The following is a 20357-nucleotide window of genomic DNA, read 5'->3' as shown; positions in this document are numbered from 1 at the left end:
GTCAGCTGGTCTACATGGAGGAGGTTACATAGCTGATAATTTTTATAAGGAATTTTAAAATGCTTTTTAAAGACTTTTTTGCTCCTTGTAATTTATATTTCATTACCCTTTTGAGAAATGTGCCAATAAGATAATGGAATATATGAAGGAGAATCATTCATAATCAAGCCGCTAGTGAAAGATGGATGAACTGTACCAGGAAGAGTAGCATATCTGAGCTCTAGAGTGTGAGGTAGATGTATACCAGATCCTTGGGAGCCCTAATCGGCTTGGTTCCAACGGTAATGAGGAGAAGCAACAGAACCTGGGAGATAGAGTTGTTAGTGACAGGGAGCATAGACACATGAAGAAAGTCACTGGTTAAGAGACTTGCCCTATAACTCTTCTGCCTGTCAGATTATATAAGGAATCTGGTTCCTTGTAGTCCTGCCATTGCATCTCTGTGTAGTCTTTGTCCATAGGTAAATCTTAACAACTCAGTCCACTTAACCTTGTATTAGTTACTCTCTTGTTGCTGTTACTGAATATCTGACAAAAAACCACTTAAGGAAGGCTTGCTTTCAGTTTAAAGTTTGAGGTTGCTGGGCATGCTGGCTCACACCTTTAATCCCAGCACTTGGGAGGCAGAGGTAGGAGGATTGCTGTGAGTTCAAGGCCACCTGAGACTCCATAGTGAATTCCAGGTCAACCTGGGCTAGAGTGAGACCCTACCTCCAAAAATCAACAACAAAAAAAATTTAAAAAAACAACAGCCAGGCTTGATGGCTTTAATCCCAGCACTTGGGAGGCAGAGGTGGGAGGATCGCCGTGAGTTCAAGGCCACCCTGAAACTACATAGTGAATTCCAGGTCGGCCTGAGTTAGAGTGAGATTCTAACTCAAAAAAAACAAAAAAAAGGGGGGTGGGGAAACTGAGCATTGTGGCACATACCTTTAATCCCAGCACTTGAGGACAGAGGTAGGAGGATTAGATGTAAATTTTAGGTTAGCCTGAGCTAGAATGAAACCCTACCTCAGAGAAGAAAACAAAAGAGAGAGAGAGAAAGAAAAGATTATACACTTTAAAAACTTCATTTTAGTCTGGTGTGGTGGTGCACACCTTTAATCCCAGCCTTTGGGAGGCAGAGCAACAGGCCCGTAATTCCAGCACTCAGGAGAGGCAGAGGCAGGAGCATCAGTGCAAGTTTGAGGCCAGCCAGATCACAAGTTCTGGGCCAGTCATAGCTATAAAGACTATCTTTAAAAGCTTCCCCTGCCATACTTACCTCACCTGCCCCTCCTTCCCCCCACAAATAACCAGAAAAGTTTTCTAGATATTCTATTATTCTTTGGCTCTGAAGGTTTAACCCTGTGTGGCTCCGTAGTAGTTGCCTTCAAATAGCAGAAACATAGCTTCTGCTTGGGCACAGAGTAGGGCTGGCAAAGGTAGTGAAAATGAGGAAGATGAGTATGGTCTATAGATGCTGTGAAGCAGGAGGCTCTGGGCTGAGAGAGGCCATTCCCAGTCTGTATTGGACATTCTGTTCTGCTTTCAGCCAAGAGTTAAGGTAGCACTGAGAACCAGCACAGAGGCAAGGCCATGAATGGAATAAGACCCTAGCTCCACATTAGCTGATGTGGTTGGACCCTGGGAAAGGTATCTAAAATAGCTAAGGTAGATCTGTGTTAAACAAGGATTATACATACTTCACTGAGTGACCTTGAGAGTCCCAACATATACACTGAAGAAGCAAGTGGTTGGGAGGATTCCAACCCAGTACTCAACAAGAGAAGATTGAATTCTGTTGTCTTTCTTACCTACAGCTCCAATATGGCTTTTCATATACATGCTGTGAATAATCAGGGAAGGTAAGTGCGTGATTATGATGACTCCTTACGTGAGACAAAGAGAGGAGAGGCTACCTGGGCATGGTGATATAAATACATACTTATAATCCAGCACTCAGGAGGTAGAGGCAGTAAAATCAAGAGTTAGGACAAAGCCGGGTGTGGTGGCGCACTGTGGCAGAGGTAGTAGGATCACCATGAGATTGAGGACAGCATGAGACTACATAGTGAATTCCAGGTCAGCCTGGACTAGAGCCAGACCCTACCTTGAAAAAAAAAGTTTGAGGACAGTCTGGGATACAGAATGAGACTGTCTCAAAACAAATACCACCACCACCACCACCTCCCACCAATTTAAAACAGAGCAGAAAGAGAGAGAGCAAGCTAGTCAGCACTGATTATGTAGTTCTTGCTTAGCATGTTTAAAGTACTGGTGCTGGAAATTAAAGGAGAGAAAAGCTGGGCATGGTGGTGCACACCTTTAATCCCAGCATTTGGGAGGCAGAGGTAGGAGGATTGCTATGAATTCGAGGCCACCCTGAGACTACATAGTGAATTCCAGGTCAGCCTGAGCTGGAGTGAGGCCCTACCTCGAAAATTAAAAAAAATTTTTTTAATTAAATTAAAAAAAAAAATCTTAGTTGGTAGCCAGGTATGGTGGCACATGCCTTTAATCCCAGCACTTGGGAGGAAAGATTAAGGGATCTCTGAGTTCAAGGCCAGCCTGGAACTACAGAGTGAGTGAATTCCAGGTCAGCCTGGACTAGAATGAGACCCTACCTTAAAAAAAACAAGAAAAAAAGTTTTTGTTGGTGGGGCTGGAGAGATGGCTTAGTGGTTAAGGGCACTTGCTTGCAAAGCTCAGTGGCCCACATAAAGCCAGATGCACAAAGTTCATTTGCCGAGGCAAGAGGCCTTGGCACACCTATTCTCTCCCTCTCTCTCTCCCTCTTTCTGCATCTCTCAAATAAATATGCCAGGCTGGGTGTGGTGGCACATGCCTTTAGTCCAGCACTTGGATGGCAGAGGTAGGAGGATTGCTATGAGTTCAAGGCCAGCCTGGGACAACATACTAAATTCCAGGTCAGTCTTCTGGAATCCTACCTTGAAAAAAACAAAAAAAAAATTTTTTTGGACCAAGTGTGATGGCACACAACTTTAGTCTTAGCACTTAGGAGGCAGAGGTAGGAAGATTGCTGTGAGTTTGAGACCACACTGAGACTACATAGTGAATTTCAGGTCAACCTGGGCTAGAGTAAGACTGTACCTCAGAAAACCAAAATAATAATATTTATCATCATTATTATGAATAATTTGGGCTGGCTCAATAGTTAAGGTGCTTGCCCATAAAGCCTAACAACCCGAGCTCAATTCCCCAGTACCCACATAAAGCCAGATACACCAAGTGGCACATGTGTCTGAAGTTTGTACACAGCAGCTGGAGGCCCTGGTGCACCCATTCTCTCTCTCTGCTGGTGCATACCTTTTAATCCCAGAACTCAGTAGGCTGAGGTATGAGGATTGCTGTGAGTTCAAGGCCAGCCTGGGCTAGAGTGAGACCCTATCTTGAAAACTAAAAAATAAAATAAAATTCAACCAGGCATGGTTGTTCATGCCTTTAATCTCAGCACTTCGGAGGCCAATGTAGGAAGATCACTGTGAATTCAAGGCCAGCCTAGAACTACAGTGTGAGTTCCAGATCAGCCTGAACTAGTGAGATCCGACCTTGAAAAGAAAGAAATCTAGTTGCACATGGTAGTATATCCCTGTAATCCAGCACTTGAGAAGTAGAGGCAGGAGGTCATTCTTGGCTACATAGCAAATTCAAGAGCAGCCTAGGTTACACTAGCCCCTTTCTAAAGAAAAGAAATGAGAGGCTGGAGAGATGGCTTACTCATTAACATGCTTGCCTGTGAAGACAGAGGACCCAGGTTTGAATCCCCAGGACCCATGTAAACCAGATGTACAAGGTGGCACATGCATCTGGAGTTGATCTGCAATGCCTGAAGGCTCTGGCATGTCCATATTCTCTCTCGCTCTCAAATAAATAAATAAATAATTTAAAAAGAAATGAAAATCCCTTAATGTGTCTCTTTCTTTGTCTAGAATTGTACCTCTGGACAATGAAGATAGTTTGTCCTGTGTGAAAACGGTAAGCAGACTGTTAGTAGTCAGCTGGCTGGGAATGACCTATAGAGGGACATCTGCAAAATGAGAGGTTGAAGGAGGATGTGGGGAAGTAGCTAAAATTGTGATATCTGTGTGTGAAATGTGAGCTGAGGACAAAGCCTTCCTTGACCGACAGACTAAAAGGTTTTTAGTAGCTTCTTTTTTTTTTTTTTTTTTTTCAAGGTAATGTTTCACTAGCTCAGGCTGACCTGGAATTAATTATATAGTCTCAAGGTGGTCTTGAACTCATGGTGATCCACCTACCTCTGCCTCCTGAGTGCTGGGATTAAAGGCATGTGTCACCATGCCCGACCTCTAAGGGTAATTTTTAAGGTTGTGAATAATTAATATTTTATAAGGTATGTGGTTTATGTCAGCATTTTGTGTTGATATTCTATGTTTTAGACATAGATTTTGAGAAGTGTGGGCAAGAGGGAGACCTCAGTCAGTAACCTTACAAGTATGAGAACCTGCACTTAATTCCCAGTACTCATGTCAACATGCCTGCCATGTGTGTGGGGCTAGATTGCTCAGCAGTTAAGGCACTTACAAAGTCTAATGACCCAGGTTCAATCCCTTAGTGCCACTGGAGAGATGACTTAGCAGTTAAGGCCCTTGCCTGCAAAGCCTGAGGACTCATGTTAGACTCTCCAGGTCCCACATAAGCCAGACACACAAGGTGACACAAGCGTACAAAGTGACACATGCATCTGGAGTTCGATTATAGTGGCTGGAGGCCCCGGAACTCCCCCTCTCCCCTGCCTGTCTCTCTCTTTCTCATTAAAAAAAAAAAAAGGCCCCCAACACCTCATCACTGAAGCAGACCAAAAATGAACCCAACATGGCTCAGGGAAATTTTGCGAAAGAGGGGGAGGAAAGAATGTCAGAGTCACATGTTGGGTCATGATTTGCAGAGACATTTATCATACCAATAACTGGGGGCTAACTCCACAATGCACGACCCATTTTCATTAACAAGGAGGGTCTAATGGGAGGGGGTAGATCACAGATGAGCTTAAATAATGGTACCAAACTGCCTGTATTTATTGAAAAGAAAACTAATAAATTAAATTTAAAAATTAAAAAAAAATTAAAAAAAAAAATAACATGGCCAGGTATGGTGGTACATGCCTTTAATTCTACCACTCAGGAGGCAGAGGTAGGAGGATTGCCCTAAATTTGAGGCCACTCTGAGACTACATAGTGAATTCCAGGTCAGCCTGGACTAGAGCAAGACCCTACCTCAGAAAAAAAAAAAAGTATGGGGCTGGAGAGATGGCTTAGCGGTTAAGCGCTTGCCTGTGAAGCCTAAGGACCCCGGTTCAAGGCTCCGTTCCCCAGGTCCCACGTTAGCCAGATGCACAAGGGGGTGCACGCATCTGGAGTTCGTTTGCAGTGGCTGGAAGCCCTGGCACGCCCATTCTCTCTCTCTCCCTCTATCTGTCTTTCTCTCTGTGTCTGTCGCTCTCAAATAAATAAATAAAAAATGGACAAAAAAATATTTTAAAAAAAAGTATGTATCTTTGTATGTGTATAATACATACACACATATATATGTACATCAGGCTGGGAATCTAATTCAATTGATAGAGTGCTTGAGTAGCATGCACAAAGCCCTGGGTTTGATCCCCAGCACCACATAAACCCAGGCATCGTGGCACACACCTGTAATCCTAGCCACTCGGTTGGAGACAGAAAGAAGGCCATCAAAGTCATTATCAGCCTCATAGTAAATATGAAGCCAGCCTGGGCTTGTGATGCCTTGTCTCTAAAAAGCAAGTATGCATTAATGAAATAAGAGGAGGCAGGGAGTTGATGCTTTTTGTCCTAAAAATCCAGGCATAAATGACATGCAGTTCTGCTTCCTCCTTAATGCCTTCCACGTATTTATTTATTCGTTCATTTATTTTATTTATTTGAGACAGAGAGAAAGAGGAAAAGAGACAGATCAGGCATGCCAAGGCTACTTGCCATTGCAAACAAACTCCAAATGCAACAACTTAGTGTATCTGGGTTTGCATGGGTAATGGGGAATTGAACCCAGGCCATCAAGCTTTGCAAGCAAGTGCCTTTAACTTCTGAGCCATCACTGCACTCAAAACCTTCGGTATTTATAAATCTCTGTAAGCACTGTATTATTTTTTAAATATTTTTATTTATTTACTTACTTATTTTTATTTACTTATTTATTTGGGAGTGAAAGAAAGAGACAGAGAGAATGTGTGCAGTAGGGCCTTCAGCCACTGCAAATTTAACTCCAGACGCGTGTGCCACCTTCTGCATCTGGCTTATGTGGATACTGGGGAATTTAACCGAGATCCTTTGGCCTTGCAGGCAAATGCCTTAACTGCTAAGTGATCCTCCTACCTCAGCCTCCCGAGTACTGGGATAAAAGACATTTGCCACCACGCCCAGCATTGCTGTTGCACACCTTTAATGCCAGCACTTGAGAGGCAGAAATAGGATCACTGTGAGTTAAAGACCACCCTGAGACTATAGAGTAAATTCCAGGTCAGGCTGGACTAGAGTGAGATCCTACCTCAGGGAACCAGAGTAAGACCCTACCTCAAAAACAATAAAAAAATAACTTTAATAATAATAATACAAAAAGAAAAGAAAAAAAATGAGTAATGACTCAAATGAATTTGTAGAACAGCCCCGTAATAAAGCCTAAATGTGTTTCAAAAGTGTGTTTCAGCATAGCTCCAGTTTCCTTAGAACTCACCAGTTTCATTTTGCCATGTGCCTTACAGAGTATTGTATAGTTTGGTTCAAGATACTGGTCTGATCATGACTCTGACTCTGGTTTCTCACTTGACATAGGCTTATATGACTGTCTATGACATTCCTGATTTGCTGGGAGGAAGTGGTTGCTTAGGATCTGTGGTCTTCTCAGAATCCTTTTTGACATCTCAGATCTTGATTAAAGAAAAGGGTAAGTATATATAATTTTTGGAAAGCAAATCTTGGAACTTTTTTTGCAAAGTAAACTAAAAATTAAGGCAAAAGATTGATGAATATATTTGAACATTTATGATAAGCAAATAGTATATATTCTAACTAATGAATAGTTACTACAGATAAGAAAATGGTACACTATTCAATGGTTACAGGGGCAAAAATTACAAACAGGTTGTTCACAGAAGTAAAAAATTAAAAGGAGATAAAGATTTATATGGCTGGGTATGGTGGCACATGTCTTTAATCCTACCACTCAGGAGGCAGAGGTAGGAGAATTGTCATGAGTTCAAGGCCACCTTGAGACTACAGAGTGACTTCCAGGTCAGCCTGGGCTAGAGTGAGACCCTATCTCGAAAAACCAAAAATTAAAAAATATTTAGATTGGCCAGGCGTGGTGGCGCACACCTTTAATCCCAGCACTCGGGAGGCAGAGGTAGGAGGATCGCCATGAGTTCAAGGCCACCCTGAGATGACAGAGTTAATTCCAGGTCAGCCTGGACCAGAGTGAGACCCTACCTCGAAAAACAAAACAAAACAAAACAAAAATTTAGATGTATGAAGATATGACACCTCAATAATAATCAAGAGGAAGCAGGCTGGTGAGATGGCTTATCAGTTACAGTACTTGCCTGCAAAGCCTAATGACCTGGGTTCAATTCCCCATTACCCATGTAAAGCCAGATGCACAAAGTGGCACAGGCATCTGGAGTTTGTTTATAGTGGCTAGAAGCTATAGTGCACCTACGTGCCCCCCTCTCTCCTTGGAAGTAAATATTTTTTTAAAAAATAAATATTTTTTTTAAAAAAAAGAAGCAGCAGGGCCGGGCGTGGTGGTGCATGCCTTTAATCCTAGCACTCGGGAGGCAGAGGTAGGAGGATCATCATGAGCAGCAGCAGGGCTGGAGAGATGGCTTAGGGGTTAAGTACTTGCCTGTGAAGCCTGAGGACTCCAGTTTGAGGCTCGATTCCCCAGGACCCACGTTAGCCAGATGCACAAGCGGGTGGGCACACACATCTGGAGTTCATTTGCAGTGGCTGGAGGCCCTGGTGCGCCCATATTCTAATTCTCTCTCTCTCTGCCTCTTTCTCTATTATTCTCAAATAAATAAAAATAAACAACAACAACAAAAAGAAGCAGGGCTGGAGAGATGGCTTAGTCATTAAGCGCTTGCCTGTGAAGCCTAAGGACCCCGGTTCGAAGCTCGGTTCCCCAGGACCCATGTTAGCCAGATACACAAGGGGGTGCACGCGTCTGGAGTTCGTTTGCAGAGGCTGGAAGCCCTGGCGTGCCCATTCTCTCTCTCTCCCTCTATCTGTCTTCCTCTCTGTGTCTGTCACTCTCAAATAAATAAATAAATAATTTTTTAAAAAAAGCGGCAGCAACAGAGGTTAAAAGCGCTTGTTTGGAAAGTATGCAGGCCTGTGTTCAGTTCCCCAGTACCCATGTTAAGCCAGTCACATAAGGTGGCACATGCATCTGAAGTTTGTGTAGCAGCAAGAGGCCCTGGAGTATACATTCTCTGAAATAAATAAATTTTTAAATTTTTTTTACAATTTTGGGTCAGCTCAGGCTGACCTGGAATTTACTATATAGTCTCAGGGTGGTCTCTCTCTGCCTCCCGACTGCTGAGATTAACGGTGTGTGCCTGGCTGAACAAATTTTTTTTTTTTTTTTTTTGGTTTTTCAAGGTAGAGTCTCTCTTCAGCCCAGACTGACCAGAAATTTCCTATGTAGTCTCAGAATAGCTTGAACTCAGGGTTATCCTCCTACCTCTGCTTGCCTATTGCTGGGATTAAAGGCATGCACCACCACGCCCAGCCCTAAAAATATTTTTTAGGGGCTGGAGGGATGGCTTAGTGGTTAAGATGCTTGCCTGCCCAAAGGACCTAGGTTTGATTCCCCAGTGACCCACATAAGCCAAATTCACAAGGTGGTGCATGCATCTGGAGTTCGTTTACAGTGTCTGGGGGCTCTGGTGTGCCCACTCTTTCTCTTTTAATATTTTATTTTTATTTCTTTATTTGACAGAGAAAGAGAGAGAGAATGGGCATATCAGAGCCTCCAGATGCATGTGCCCCCTTGTGCATCTGGCTAACGTGGGTCCTGGGGAATCAAACCTGAGTCTTTTGGCTTTGTAGGCAAATGCGTTAACCACTAAGCAGTCTCTCCAGCTCTCCCTCTCTTCTTAACTGCCTCTTTCTCTCTCTCTCTCTTTCCTTCTCCCTCAAATAAATGAAGTAAATTTTAAAAATATTTTTTAAAAAGAGGAAGCAATTAGGAATAAAATTTAAACACTATGTATATATAAATATATATTTATATAATAAATATATTTATTTTATTTTTTGGTTTGTCCAGGTAGGGCCTCACTCTAGTCCAGGCTGACCCAGAATTCACTATGTATGTAGCCTCAGGGTGGCCTTGAACTCATGGCTATCCTCCTCCAGAGTTCTGGGATTAAGGCGTGCCACCACCACGCTTGGCTAGACACCATATTTTTTGCTCATTATGTTGGCCAAAAAAAAAAAAGAGAGAGAGAGAGAGATTATTGGCTGGAGAGATTGCTTAATGGTTAAGGTGCTTGCCTGTGAAGCCTAAGGACACAGGTTTGATTCCCCAGAACCCATGTAAGCCAGATGTACATGGTGGCTCATGTGTCTGGAGCTTGTTTGCAGTGGCTAAAGGCCCTGGCATGCCCATTCTTTCTCTCTAATAAATTAATAATAAAATATTTTAAATGATTGTGAGTAATGATAGTAGTGTTACCAGAACATTTTTGTTTTACCTGGGCAGAAGTCATGGTGGGCAAGGAGAAGTTCTTCAAGTGCTAGTTTTGACAGGTTTTTAAAAATATATATATATTATTTACTTATTTGAGAGAGAGAGAGAAAGAGACAAATAAAGAGAGAGAATGAGCGCACCAGGGTCTCTAGCTACTGCAAATGAACTCCAGACATATGCGCCACCTTGTGCATCTGGCTTACATGGGTCCTGGGGAATTGAGCTTGGGACCTTTGGCTTTGCAGGCAAGCACCTTAACCACTAAGCCATCTCTCTGGCCCTTTTGACAGATTTTGTAGTCCTTAGTGTTTGATAGCAGCAAACTCTTTAACAGCAGGTGGCAGGCTCTTGTGTAGGCCTTGGGTAGCAGAACCCTGAGCTCTCTACAAGTGTCTTGTGTAGCGTTCCTTGGCTCTTGACAGTGGTCAAGAGTGGTCTTGACAGTGGTTCCAGCTCCTGGGCTTGGGGTATTTCTGATAGGTTTCTAGAATTCCTCCAGAGACTGGGGACTGTAGTTTCTCTTCTCTGGCTCTGTGTAGCCATTTATTCTTCTTCAACCTCAGATGTTTATCCCATCTCTATTTAATTATTCTCACTTGTTCCTGTCCTGGCCACTCAAACTATTCAATTGCCTTTGTGGCATATGTGCACATGCACACCTCACAGCATGTGTGTGGACATCAGAGGATAACTGTGGGGTGTTGGTTCTCACTTTTCACTTTGTTTGTTTCTGTTTTGCTTGTTGAGGTAGGGTCTCACTATAGCCCAGGCTGACCTGGAATTCACTATGTAGTCTTAGGTTGGCCTCAGACTCACAGCAATCCTCCTACCTCTGCCTCCTGAGTGCCGACATTAAAGGCGTGTGCCACCGTGCTGGGCACTTTTCACTTTTTTCTTTTTATTTATTTATTTGAGAGAGAGAACAGGCACACCAGGGTCCCTAGCAGCTGCAGACAAACTCCAGATCCTTGCACCATGTACATCTGGCTTACATGGATACTGAGGAATCAAACCTGGATCCTTAGTTTTTGCAGGCAAGCACCTTAACTGCTAAGCCATCTCTCCAGCCCCTTTTCACTTTTTGTTTTGTTTTATTTTGTTTTTCGAGGCAGGGTCTCACTCTGGCCCAGGCTGACCTGGACTTTACTCTGTAGTCTCAGGGTGGCCTCAAACTCACAGAGATCCTCCTAACCCTGCCTCCTGAGTGCTGGGATTAAAGGCGTGATCCACCACACCCACTTTATTTGTGTTTTTTGTTTTTGTTTTGTCTATTTATTTGAGAGAGAGAGAGGTGAGGGGTTAATGAGTCACATAGTGACCAGGCAAGCTGAGTAGGTGGAGGTTCAAAACAACAGATCTCCCAGAAAGTCTTTGGGCTGCAAAATACCTCAAATGTTTTCTCCAATAAGAACATCTGTGTGCACAGACCCCTGCTCCGATATCGTAAAGAAGACAGACTCAGCAGGCAGAACAGCCTGGTTCCCCTTCTTTTCCTCTACCCCTTTTCCATTTTTTTTTTCCTTCCCACTCTCCCCTGCCTGTGACCCCATAAAAACGTAGCTCAGCTGCATCTGAGAGTACAGTCTCTAATCTTGAACAGAGACTGTCTGCCCTGCATCATTCTTTGCTCTGAATAAGACAGTCTATTGCTGTTGAAGTCAGGTTCTCCTTTCATTTTCACGTCAGCTTGGTTGGTCCCTGTCCCAGTCCCAGTCCCAGTCCAGGTCCAAGAAGAGGCAGAGGAAGAGAGAGAGTGTAAGTAAATAAGTATGGACACACCAGGGCCTCTAACCACTACAGACTAACTCCATACACCACTTTGTGCTTCTGATGTTACATGGATATGGGAAAATTGAACCAGGGCTGTCAGGCTTTGCAAGTAAGTGCCTTTAACTGCAGAGCCATCTCTCTGGCCCTTATTTGTCTTTTTTTAATTTTAATTTTGTTTTGTTTTTGTTTTTCAAGGTAGGGTCTCAGCCTAGCTCAGGCTGACCTGGAATTCACTCTAGTCTCAGGGTGGCCTCCAACTCATGGTGATCCTCCTACCTCTGCCTCTGGAGTGCTGGGATTAAAGGCGTGAGCCACCATCCCCAGCTCCCTTTTCACTTTTCATTTTTCACTTTTTTGTTTGTTTGTTTTGGTTTTTCGAGATAGGGTCTCACTGTAGCCCAGGCTGACCTGGAATTCACTCTGTATTCTCAGGGTGGCGTAAAGCTCACAATGATCCTCCTACCTTTACCTCCTGAGTGCTGGGATTAAAGGCGTGTGCCACCACATCCGGCTTTCACTTTTTTTTTTAATGTTTGGTTTTATTTTTAATTTTTTCATTTATTTTGTATGTGTGTCTGAGTGCCACCACACTTGGGTGGAGATCAGAGCATTTTTTTTTATTTAGTTTAATTTTTACTTATTTATTTATTTGACAGAGAAAGGAGAGAGAGAATGGGTACGCCAGGACCTCCTGCCAGTGCGCACGAACTTCAGACGCATGCACCCCTTGTGCATCTGGCTAACATGGGTCCTGGGGAATTGGACCAAGGTCCTCTGGCTTTGCAGACAAATGCCTTAACCACTAAGCCATCCTTCCAGCCCTTTTTTTGGTATTTATTTATTTATTTGAGAGAGGGAAAGAGGCAGAGTAAGTGAATGAGAGAGAGACTGGGTGCACCTGCTCTTTCAGCCACTGCAAATGTATTCCAGGTGCATGGGTCCTGGGGAATCGAACTGAGAGGTCCTTTGGCTTTGCAGACAAGCACCTTAACTGCTAAGCCATCTCTTCAGCCCCCAGCCCTTATTTTTTATTTATTTATTAGAGAGATAGTGAGAATGGGCGCGCCAGGGCTTCTAACCACTGCAAACAAACTCTAAATGCATGTGCCACCATGTGTATCTGGCTTATGTGGGACCTGGATACTCAAACCTGGCTCCTTAGGCTTTGTAGGCAAGTGCCTTAACCACAAAACCATCACTCCAGCCCCACTTTTCATTTTTTTTTTTAATCTTTTTTTTTAAATTTTTATTTATTTATTTGAGAGTGACAGACACAGAGAGAAGGACAGATAGAGGGAGAGAGAGAGAATGGGCGCGCCAGGGCTTCCAGCCTCTGCAAACGAACTCCAGATGCGTGCACCCCCTTGTGCATCTGGCTAACGTGGGACCTGGGGAACTGAGCCTCGAACCGGGGTCCTTAGGCTTCACAGGCAAGCGTTTAACCGCTAAGCCATCTCTCCAGCCCTTCATTTTTATTTTATATTTTTGGTTTTCTATGCAGTCTCAGGGTAGCCTCAAATTTATGGCAATCCTCATAGCTCTGCCTCTCAAGTGCTGGGATTAAAGGCATGGCCTCCACTTTTCACTTTTTTAAAAAAAATTATTTATTGCTGGGCATGATTGAGCATGAGTTTGAGGCCACCCTGATACTACATAGTGAATTTCAGGTCAGCCTATATTAGAGCAAGTCCCTACCTCGAAAAACCACAATAAATAAATAAATAAAATAATTTATTTACAGGGCTGGAGGGATGGCTTAGCAGTTAAGGCATTTGCCTGCAATGCCAAAGGACCCACGTTAGCCAGATGCACAAGGGGTCATATGTGTCTGGAGTTTGTTTGCTGTGGCTGGAGGCCCTGACGTGCCCATTCTTTCTCCCTTCCTCCTCCTTCCCTCCCTCCCTCTCTGTCAAATACATAAATAAAAATAAAATATTAAAACATTTTTATTTATTTGTTTGCAAGGGAAGAGAGAATCAGAATGGTTGTACCAGGGCCTTCTGCCACTACAAATGAACTCCAGATGCATACACCATTTTGTGCATCTGGTTTTACATGGACACTGGGGACTAGAACTCAGGTTTTGAAAGCAAGTACCTTTAACCATTAAGTCATCTCTCCAGCCCCACTTTTATTTCATATTTTATATTTTATTTTACTTATTTTTTGACAGGGTCTCTCTTGTGTCTTGTTTTGTTTTGTTTTGGAAGGCTGGATTAGCTGACCTGGGTTCTTCAGGTTTCTCCAGGCTCCACCTCCCATTTGCCACAGGTGCATTGGTATTACAGATGGATGTGCCACTTTGCATCTAGTTTTACATTTGGCTTCATGTGGGTGTTGAGGTTCACACCATACCTTTAAGTACTGATCCATCTCCCCAGCCTCCCAGCTGCCTCTTTTTTAGCTATGAAGCACCTAGCCACCCCTCTACTTTTGTCGCTCAACCTGTCAACTCCATAACTTTGCAACCTCTGCTGTTTTTGCCACTCCCATATCTCAGCTTCTACTTTCTTTGTATTACCAGCTCACCCTATAGTACTAAAAGTAGACAAAAGGGCTGGAGAGATGGCTTAGCGGTTAAGCGCTTGCCTGTGAAGCCTAAGGGCCCCAGTTCGAGGCTCAATCCCCCAGGACCCACATTAATTAACCAGATGCACAAGAGGGCACACACGTCTGGAGTTTGCAGTGGCTGGAGCCCTGGCGTGCCCATTCTCATTCCCCCACCCCCCCCTCTCTCTCACTTTCAAATAAATAAATTTAAAAATAATTTTTAAGTAGACAAAAAAAAAGACCCCATGTTAAAGCAGCATTTTATTGGGCTTAATGCTGCAACACTAGGGAAGACAGCACAGGAAGATGTCTCTCAGGCAGTTTACAAGAGCCAAACAGCCTCCTTATAGCCAGAGAACAGGATTTGTACCAATCATAGCAAACCTTATATACAAATAATGGTTTGGAGCCAGGCGTGGTGGTATATGCCCTAAATCCCAGCACTTGGACGCAGAGGTAGGAGGATCACCATGAGTTCAAGGCCAGCCTGAGACTACATAGTGAATTCTAGGTCAACCTGCGCTAGAGTGAGACCCTACCTCAAATAGCCAAAACAAATAAATAAAACAAATGAAGGTTTGGGTTTACTTCAATTACAGTGTTCTCTTAATACCAGTAACAGGAATCCCTCTTAGGCCACCAAGGGAAGTACTCCCTTTTTGACCTGGGTGGAAATGGTTGTAGGGCCATGTAGAGTTCACCAAGGCTTATGATAGCAAATTCTGGTACAAACTGAAATAATGCTCCTTCAAGATCCAGAACAATCAGTCATGATCATTGTGTAGTTTTCTCAAGGCATCTGTGGAATGTTCAAAGCAGCTGGCACTATTACCTACATGTCATTTGTCTTCCTGTTTGACTGATTGTCCTTATGTTCAAGGCACTCATGGAGAGCCCATATCTGTCAAGGAATCAGATTGCCCCATCCACCACCAATTTTATTTTTATTTATAGAAAAATGAATCCGAAGGAGTGCTTACAGTAAGAATTTCATCTTTTATAGTGGAGCATGCCTATAATCTCAGCACTCAGAGGCAAAGGCAAGAGGATTGACACAAATTCAAGGTCAGCCTCGTTTACATATCAGAAACCTTGTCTCAAAAAACAGCTGAACAAGCCCAGCATGGTGGCGCACGCCTTTAATCTCAGCACTCAGGAGGCAGAGGTAGGAGGATCCCCGTAAGTTTGAGGCCACCTGAGAATACATAGTGAATTCCAGGTCAGCCTTAGCTAGAGTGAGACCCCACCTCAAAACCCTCCCCCCCAAAAAAAAGAAACAGCTAAAGGAGAGAGAAAGGGAGAGAGGGAAGGGAAGAACTTGTTGCTAACACTAATATAGTGATTTTAACAGATCTGAACACCTTCCCAATGCTCTAGGGAGAGGTGAATCTGCCTCACTCACTCAGTACAGAGTGTGATTTTTTAAAATATATTTTATTAATTTATTTAATTGAGAGAGAGAAAGAGGCAGAGAGAGAGAGAATGGCCGTGCCAGGGCATCCAACCACTGCAAACGAACTCCAAATGTAGGTGCCCCCTTGTGCATTGGCTTATGTGGGTCCTGGAGCATCGAACCAGGATTCTTTGGCTTTGCAGGCAAACACCTTAACTGCCAAGCCATCTCTCCAGCAGCAGAGCTGGGTAGGCTTCTCCAGTCCTCCGTGTGGACCACCTTTAATGTAATCCAGGGCACACCCATGTTCACAGAGCTAGCAAATGACACCACTGGAAATGACAGCTCCAGCCTTTTGGATGGCAGCTCCCAAAAACAGATACAGCATTGAAGTCAACTGGTATAGGAGAAGAAACTCCCAGAAGCTTGTTAAAGTTAAAAACAATATAGACATTTTCCCCCAGTGTGGTCACCTAAAGCAGAAACATGTCCTTTGTGGCTATTGCTATGAGAAAGTGCAGAAGGAGACCAAAGAAATCAGAAAACAAATATGGAAGCAATAAGGGGGTCCTTGTAAGGCTCCTGCCTTAGAGACTGTGGTGCTGTATACTGGAGAGACAACCTCCGAACAAGATCGGGGCAAGAGGATTGTTGAGACAGGAAAAGACCATCCTGGTTCACCCAGAATTGATACCAAAGAGGTTGGAAGGATAACTCCATAGCAAGACCTCTTTCTAGGAACTGAAAGTCTTTGTGGTCATATGGTGTGCCTGTTTTAAATATAAAAATATTTTATAAGTAGTTTTAATTGAGGTACTTGGAAGAATGTATCATGAATAAACAAAATGTTCTATTGCTTAAAAAGTTATTTATTTATTGGGGGGCCAGATAGAGAATGCACGCCAGGGCCCCCAGCCACTGAAAAGGAACTCCAGATATTTGTGTCATCTTGTGCATCTGGCCTATGTGGGTACTGGGCAATTGAACCTGGGTCCTTAGGCTTCACAATCACACATCTTAACAACTATGCTCTCTCTCCAGTCCCACAGTATGATTTTAATATGCATATCTATAATAATTGTTGTTAGTACTTGATAAAAATTAAAAGGCATGACCCATATACCTCAACAAGGAGGGGTCAGGGGAGGGGGTAGTGCATGGATGAGCCTAACAATGGTACCAACTTGACTGTATTCACTGAGGATAAAACTAATGAGTTAAAAAATAATAATAAATTAAAAAAAAAATTTAAAAAGGTAGAGCCAGATGCACAAGGTAGCACATGCTTATGGAGTTTGTTTTCAGTGACCGGAGGCCCTGGTACACCCTCTCCTCTGTCTGCCTCTTTCTCTCTCTCACTCTTTCAAATAAATAAAATATTTTTAAAAATTAAAAAGTAGAAAGGACTAGTTCCTAAGACTCCTTTTTTAGATGATTTCGTTTTGTTTTGTTTTGTTTTTTCAAGGTAGAGTCTGGCTCTAGCCCAGGCTGATTTGGAATTCACTATATAGTCTCAGGGTGGCCTCAAACACACAGTGATTCTCCTACCTCTGCCTCCCAAGTGTTGGAATTAAAGGTGTGCAGATGTGCCACCATGCCTGGCTAAATGTATGTTTTTATTTCTTTGAAAAATACTTGTTAATCACGTGGAAAAACCTTTCTCTATCAGTTCCTTTGTCTCCCTGTCCCCAGATGAAGAAGTTGCAGTTTTGAGCAAGCATGAGAGTCCAATAAGATGAGCCCTTGCTTTTGAAAGGGGGAAGGATACTTGCTGTCTCAGTAGGCCTGCAAGATGGGCTCAGGTGCCTGAATAACTAACATGTTTTTGGTCTGTCTTCCTACAGGTGGCACTGTTACCCCAGAGACGAGCTACATTGTCCTGACAGCCGCCATACCCAGATTCTGCTCTTGGCTGGTCAGTATCATCCACAAGCCAAAGTGGACACAAACCTGGATAGATGGGGGCATGTATTTAAGGAAAATCCTCTTCAAGAGGTCCCTGGTGGACTGCCATATTCCAAGCTAGCTATTGTTCAGGAATAGGTGGTTTTGGGGGGTTTTCTTTTTGTTTTTTATTTGTTTTGGTTTGGTTTTTATTTGTTTGAGGTAGGATCTCACTCTATCTTAGGCTGACCTGGAATTCACTATGTAGTCTCAGGTTGGCCTTGAACTCATGGTGCTCCTCCTACCTCCGCCTCCCAAGTGGTGGCATTAAAGGCATGGGCTACCATGCTCGGCAGTAATAGCTGTTTTTTCTCAGCCCCTTCTCTTGATGTGAATGAATTTCTTTATCCCCCTCAACATATTACTAAAAAACACTTAAAGAGGAGCTGTTAAATCATGTAGGAAAGGCATTAGCATCCTCATAGTACAAATAGGAATACTGGATTTTAGGCTAATGTCCAGAGAATATGTTCTAAGACCCTACCAAGAAAGCTCTGCCTGTCCACCACCATGCAGATTTTTTCAAGGTAGGTCTCACTCTAGTCCAAGCTGACCTGGAACTCACTATGTAGTGTCAGGGTGCCCTCGAATTCATGATGTTCCTCCTACCTCTGCCTCCTAAGTGCTGGGATTAAATCATGCAGATTTTTAAGAAGTAGATTGCATAGCCCCATTCTTTGGTCAGTATAGTTGATGCTGTTTTTTCATTGTCTTTCTGTATTTATAGAAAAGCCCTTGGTCTGAAACTCTAATTGCTTGATTAGTTTTTGTTTGGTTAGTTTTAGTAGTATAAAACAGGGTCTTGTGTAGCCTGCACTGGCCTTGAACTTTTACTATGTAGCTAAAAATTACATTGAACTTCTGAATCTCCTTAACCCACCACCATAGGATTATAGTACTGTGCCACCATGCCCAGCTTAGTTTCTTGGGACAGAGAAGGTCTGATATTTAAAAGTCTATGGCATAGTGACACATTCCTATAATCCTAACCCTTGAGAAGTGGAGTTAGAGGATCAGAAGTTCATGGCTAGTCTCACCTACAAAGCAGCTTTGAAGTCATCCTGGGCTACATGAGACCCAGTCTTGTTTTAGACAGAAAATTTAAACAATGAATAAGTCTATAGATGGGCATGACAGCTCATACCTGTAATCCCAGCACTTGGGAGGTTGATACAGGACGATTGTTACAAGTTTGAGGCCAGCCTGGGTTATATGGCTAGGTCCAAGGCAGTCTGGACTACAGAGTGAGACCCTTCCTCAAAAAAAAGTTTATAAGACCGGGCGTGGTGGCACACACCTTTAATCCCAGAACCTGGGAGGCTGAGCTAAGAGCCTCACTTACCTCACTGTGAGTTCTAGGCCACACTGAGACTACATAGTGAATTCTAGGTCAGCCTGAGCTAGACTGAGACCCTACCTCCAAAAAAAAAAAAAAAAAAAAAAAAGAATACTCTGGGCCGAGCATGGTGGCACACGTCCTTAATCCCAGCACTTGGGAGGCAGAAGTAGGAGGATTGCTGTGAGTTCGAGGCCACCCTGAGACTACATAGTGAATTCAGGTCGGCCTGAATTAGAGTGGAACCCTGCCTCAAAACTCACAGTGGCTTTTCGCGCTTGGCTTTCTGTTGGTGCTGGAATGATGGGGAGGACTGATGCGATATTACTGCTCAAGACAACCTCGGGGCAGGACCTACAGAGCAAGTCAGTTGAACCATGGCTATACAGCAGGTGGTGGGACAGAAGTGCAGACACTAACATGGTGCAGTTTTAACTGTCGGGACCAGCTCTTGTTACACGCTGCTCCTTGCATGTTTTGATCTGGATGACTGCTTGGGTCCAGAATGTGGAGTCCTGTTACATAAGGTGTTCCTAGTCAGCTGGCCTGATGCCCAGCACAGGCTTCATGCAAAGATGGACAAATTGTCATGTATTCTGACAGTTTGAAGGCAGCAAGTATGGCGGCATATAACCCCTCATGAGGTGAGTATTGAAAACTTACCTGTGAGGTGGCTGTCCACTCCAGAATACATGATGATCACCCCAGCTTGAACTCTCTCACTGATGACTTGATGATAATTAAAGATCTGATATTCTGTTGTGTTTTCCAAGTACCATTTAAATTGAGATCTGGACATAAGACTGAAAGTGTTTTGTTTCAGGCACATGAATGGAAGCTCTGGAATAAGAAAGTAAACAATCGGTCATAAATAAAGATGTTTCGTAAACTTGAAAAAAAAACAGTGATTTTAGTATTTTAGTATATTCACATCCCTAAATTTTTTTTTGTCTGAAGTGACACATACTTGGAGATTATGTATCCTCTCATGTGTCATAGCTCATTAGCTGGCCTAGGGCTTCAGCCTTGGACCATGGTGAAGGGATTGCCTCAGAAGATCCAGTAAAATTCTATCTTTGAAGTAGTAAATTTAAAATCTGCATTTCTGTTGGACACAGGTAGAAGACAATGAAGTAAAATTGTCAGAGAAAACCCAGCAAGCAGTGAGGGTAAGCAACCTTCTTATTCTTTTTTTTTTTAATTTTTTTGTTTATTTTTATTTATTTGATAGTGACAGAGAGAGAAAGAGGCAGATAGGGAGAGAAGAGAGAGAATGGGTGTGCTAGGGCCTCCAGCCACTGCAAATGAACTCCAGACGCATGCGCCCCCTTGTGCATCTGGCTAACGTGGGTCCCGGGGAATCAAGCCTCGAACTGGGATCCTTAGGCTTGCGCTTAACTGCTAAGCCATCTCTCCAGCCCCCTTCTTATTCTTAATGATAACTTTATCAATATAATATGTAAACAATTTCCTCTTTTTGTTTTCTTTGTGGTAGGGTATCACTGTAGCTCAGGCTGACCTGGCATTCAACTGTGGTCCCAGGCTGGCCTCAGACCCATGGTTACTTCTTCCCAAGTGTTGGGAGTAAAGGCATGTGGCACCACACCTGGCTTAATTTTCCTTTAT

General features: G+C 43.3%; 1 protein-coding gene and 1 non-coding gene across 5 annotated transcripts in view; both read left to right on the top strand.

Annotated features, from left to right (window-relative positions):
• The window catches only part of Dnaaf9 (dynein axonemal assembly factor 9), a 173080-nt gene that overhangs the window by 61850 nt on the left and 90873 nt on the right, over positions 1 to 20357 (top strand). For all 4 annotated transcript variants that reach the window (XM_045155828.1, XM_045155827.1, XM_045155829.1 and 1 more), the window contains 5 exons: positions 1803 to 1847; positions 3933 to 3978; positions 6819 to 6930; positions 17296 to 17366; positions 19850 to 19900. In XM_045155828.1, the coding sequence (XP_045011763.1) occupies positions 1803 to 1847; positions 3933 to 3978; positions 6819 to 6930; positions 17296 to 17366; positions 19850 to 19900 (325 nt within the window). The remainder of the gene's footprint in view (positions 1 to 1802; positions 1848 to 3932; positions 3979 to 6818; positions 6931 to 17295; positions 17367 to 19849; positions 19901 to 20357) is intronic.
• On the top strand, positions 19416 to 19490 carry LOC123463189. The gene has a single exon (XR_006638785.1). It is a non-coding gene; the product is annotated as a small nucleolar RNA SNORD81 (small nucleolar RNA).

This window comes from Jaculus jaculus, chromosome 8 (genome assembly GCF_020740685.1).
Source record: "Jaculus jaculus isolate mJacJac1 chromosome 8, mJacJac1.mat.Y.cur, whole genome shotgun sequence".
Classification (NCBI taxonomy): domain Eukaryota; kingdom Metazoa; phylum Chordata; class Mammalia; order Rodentia; family Dipodidae; genus Jaculus; species Jaculus jaculus.
Note: the sequence above shows the minus strand (reverse complement) of the source record. Positions and strands in the feature narration are given on the sequence as shown.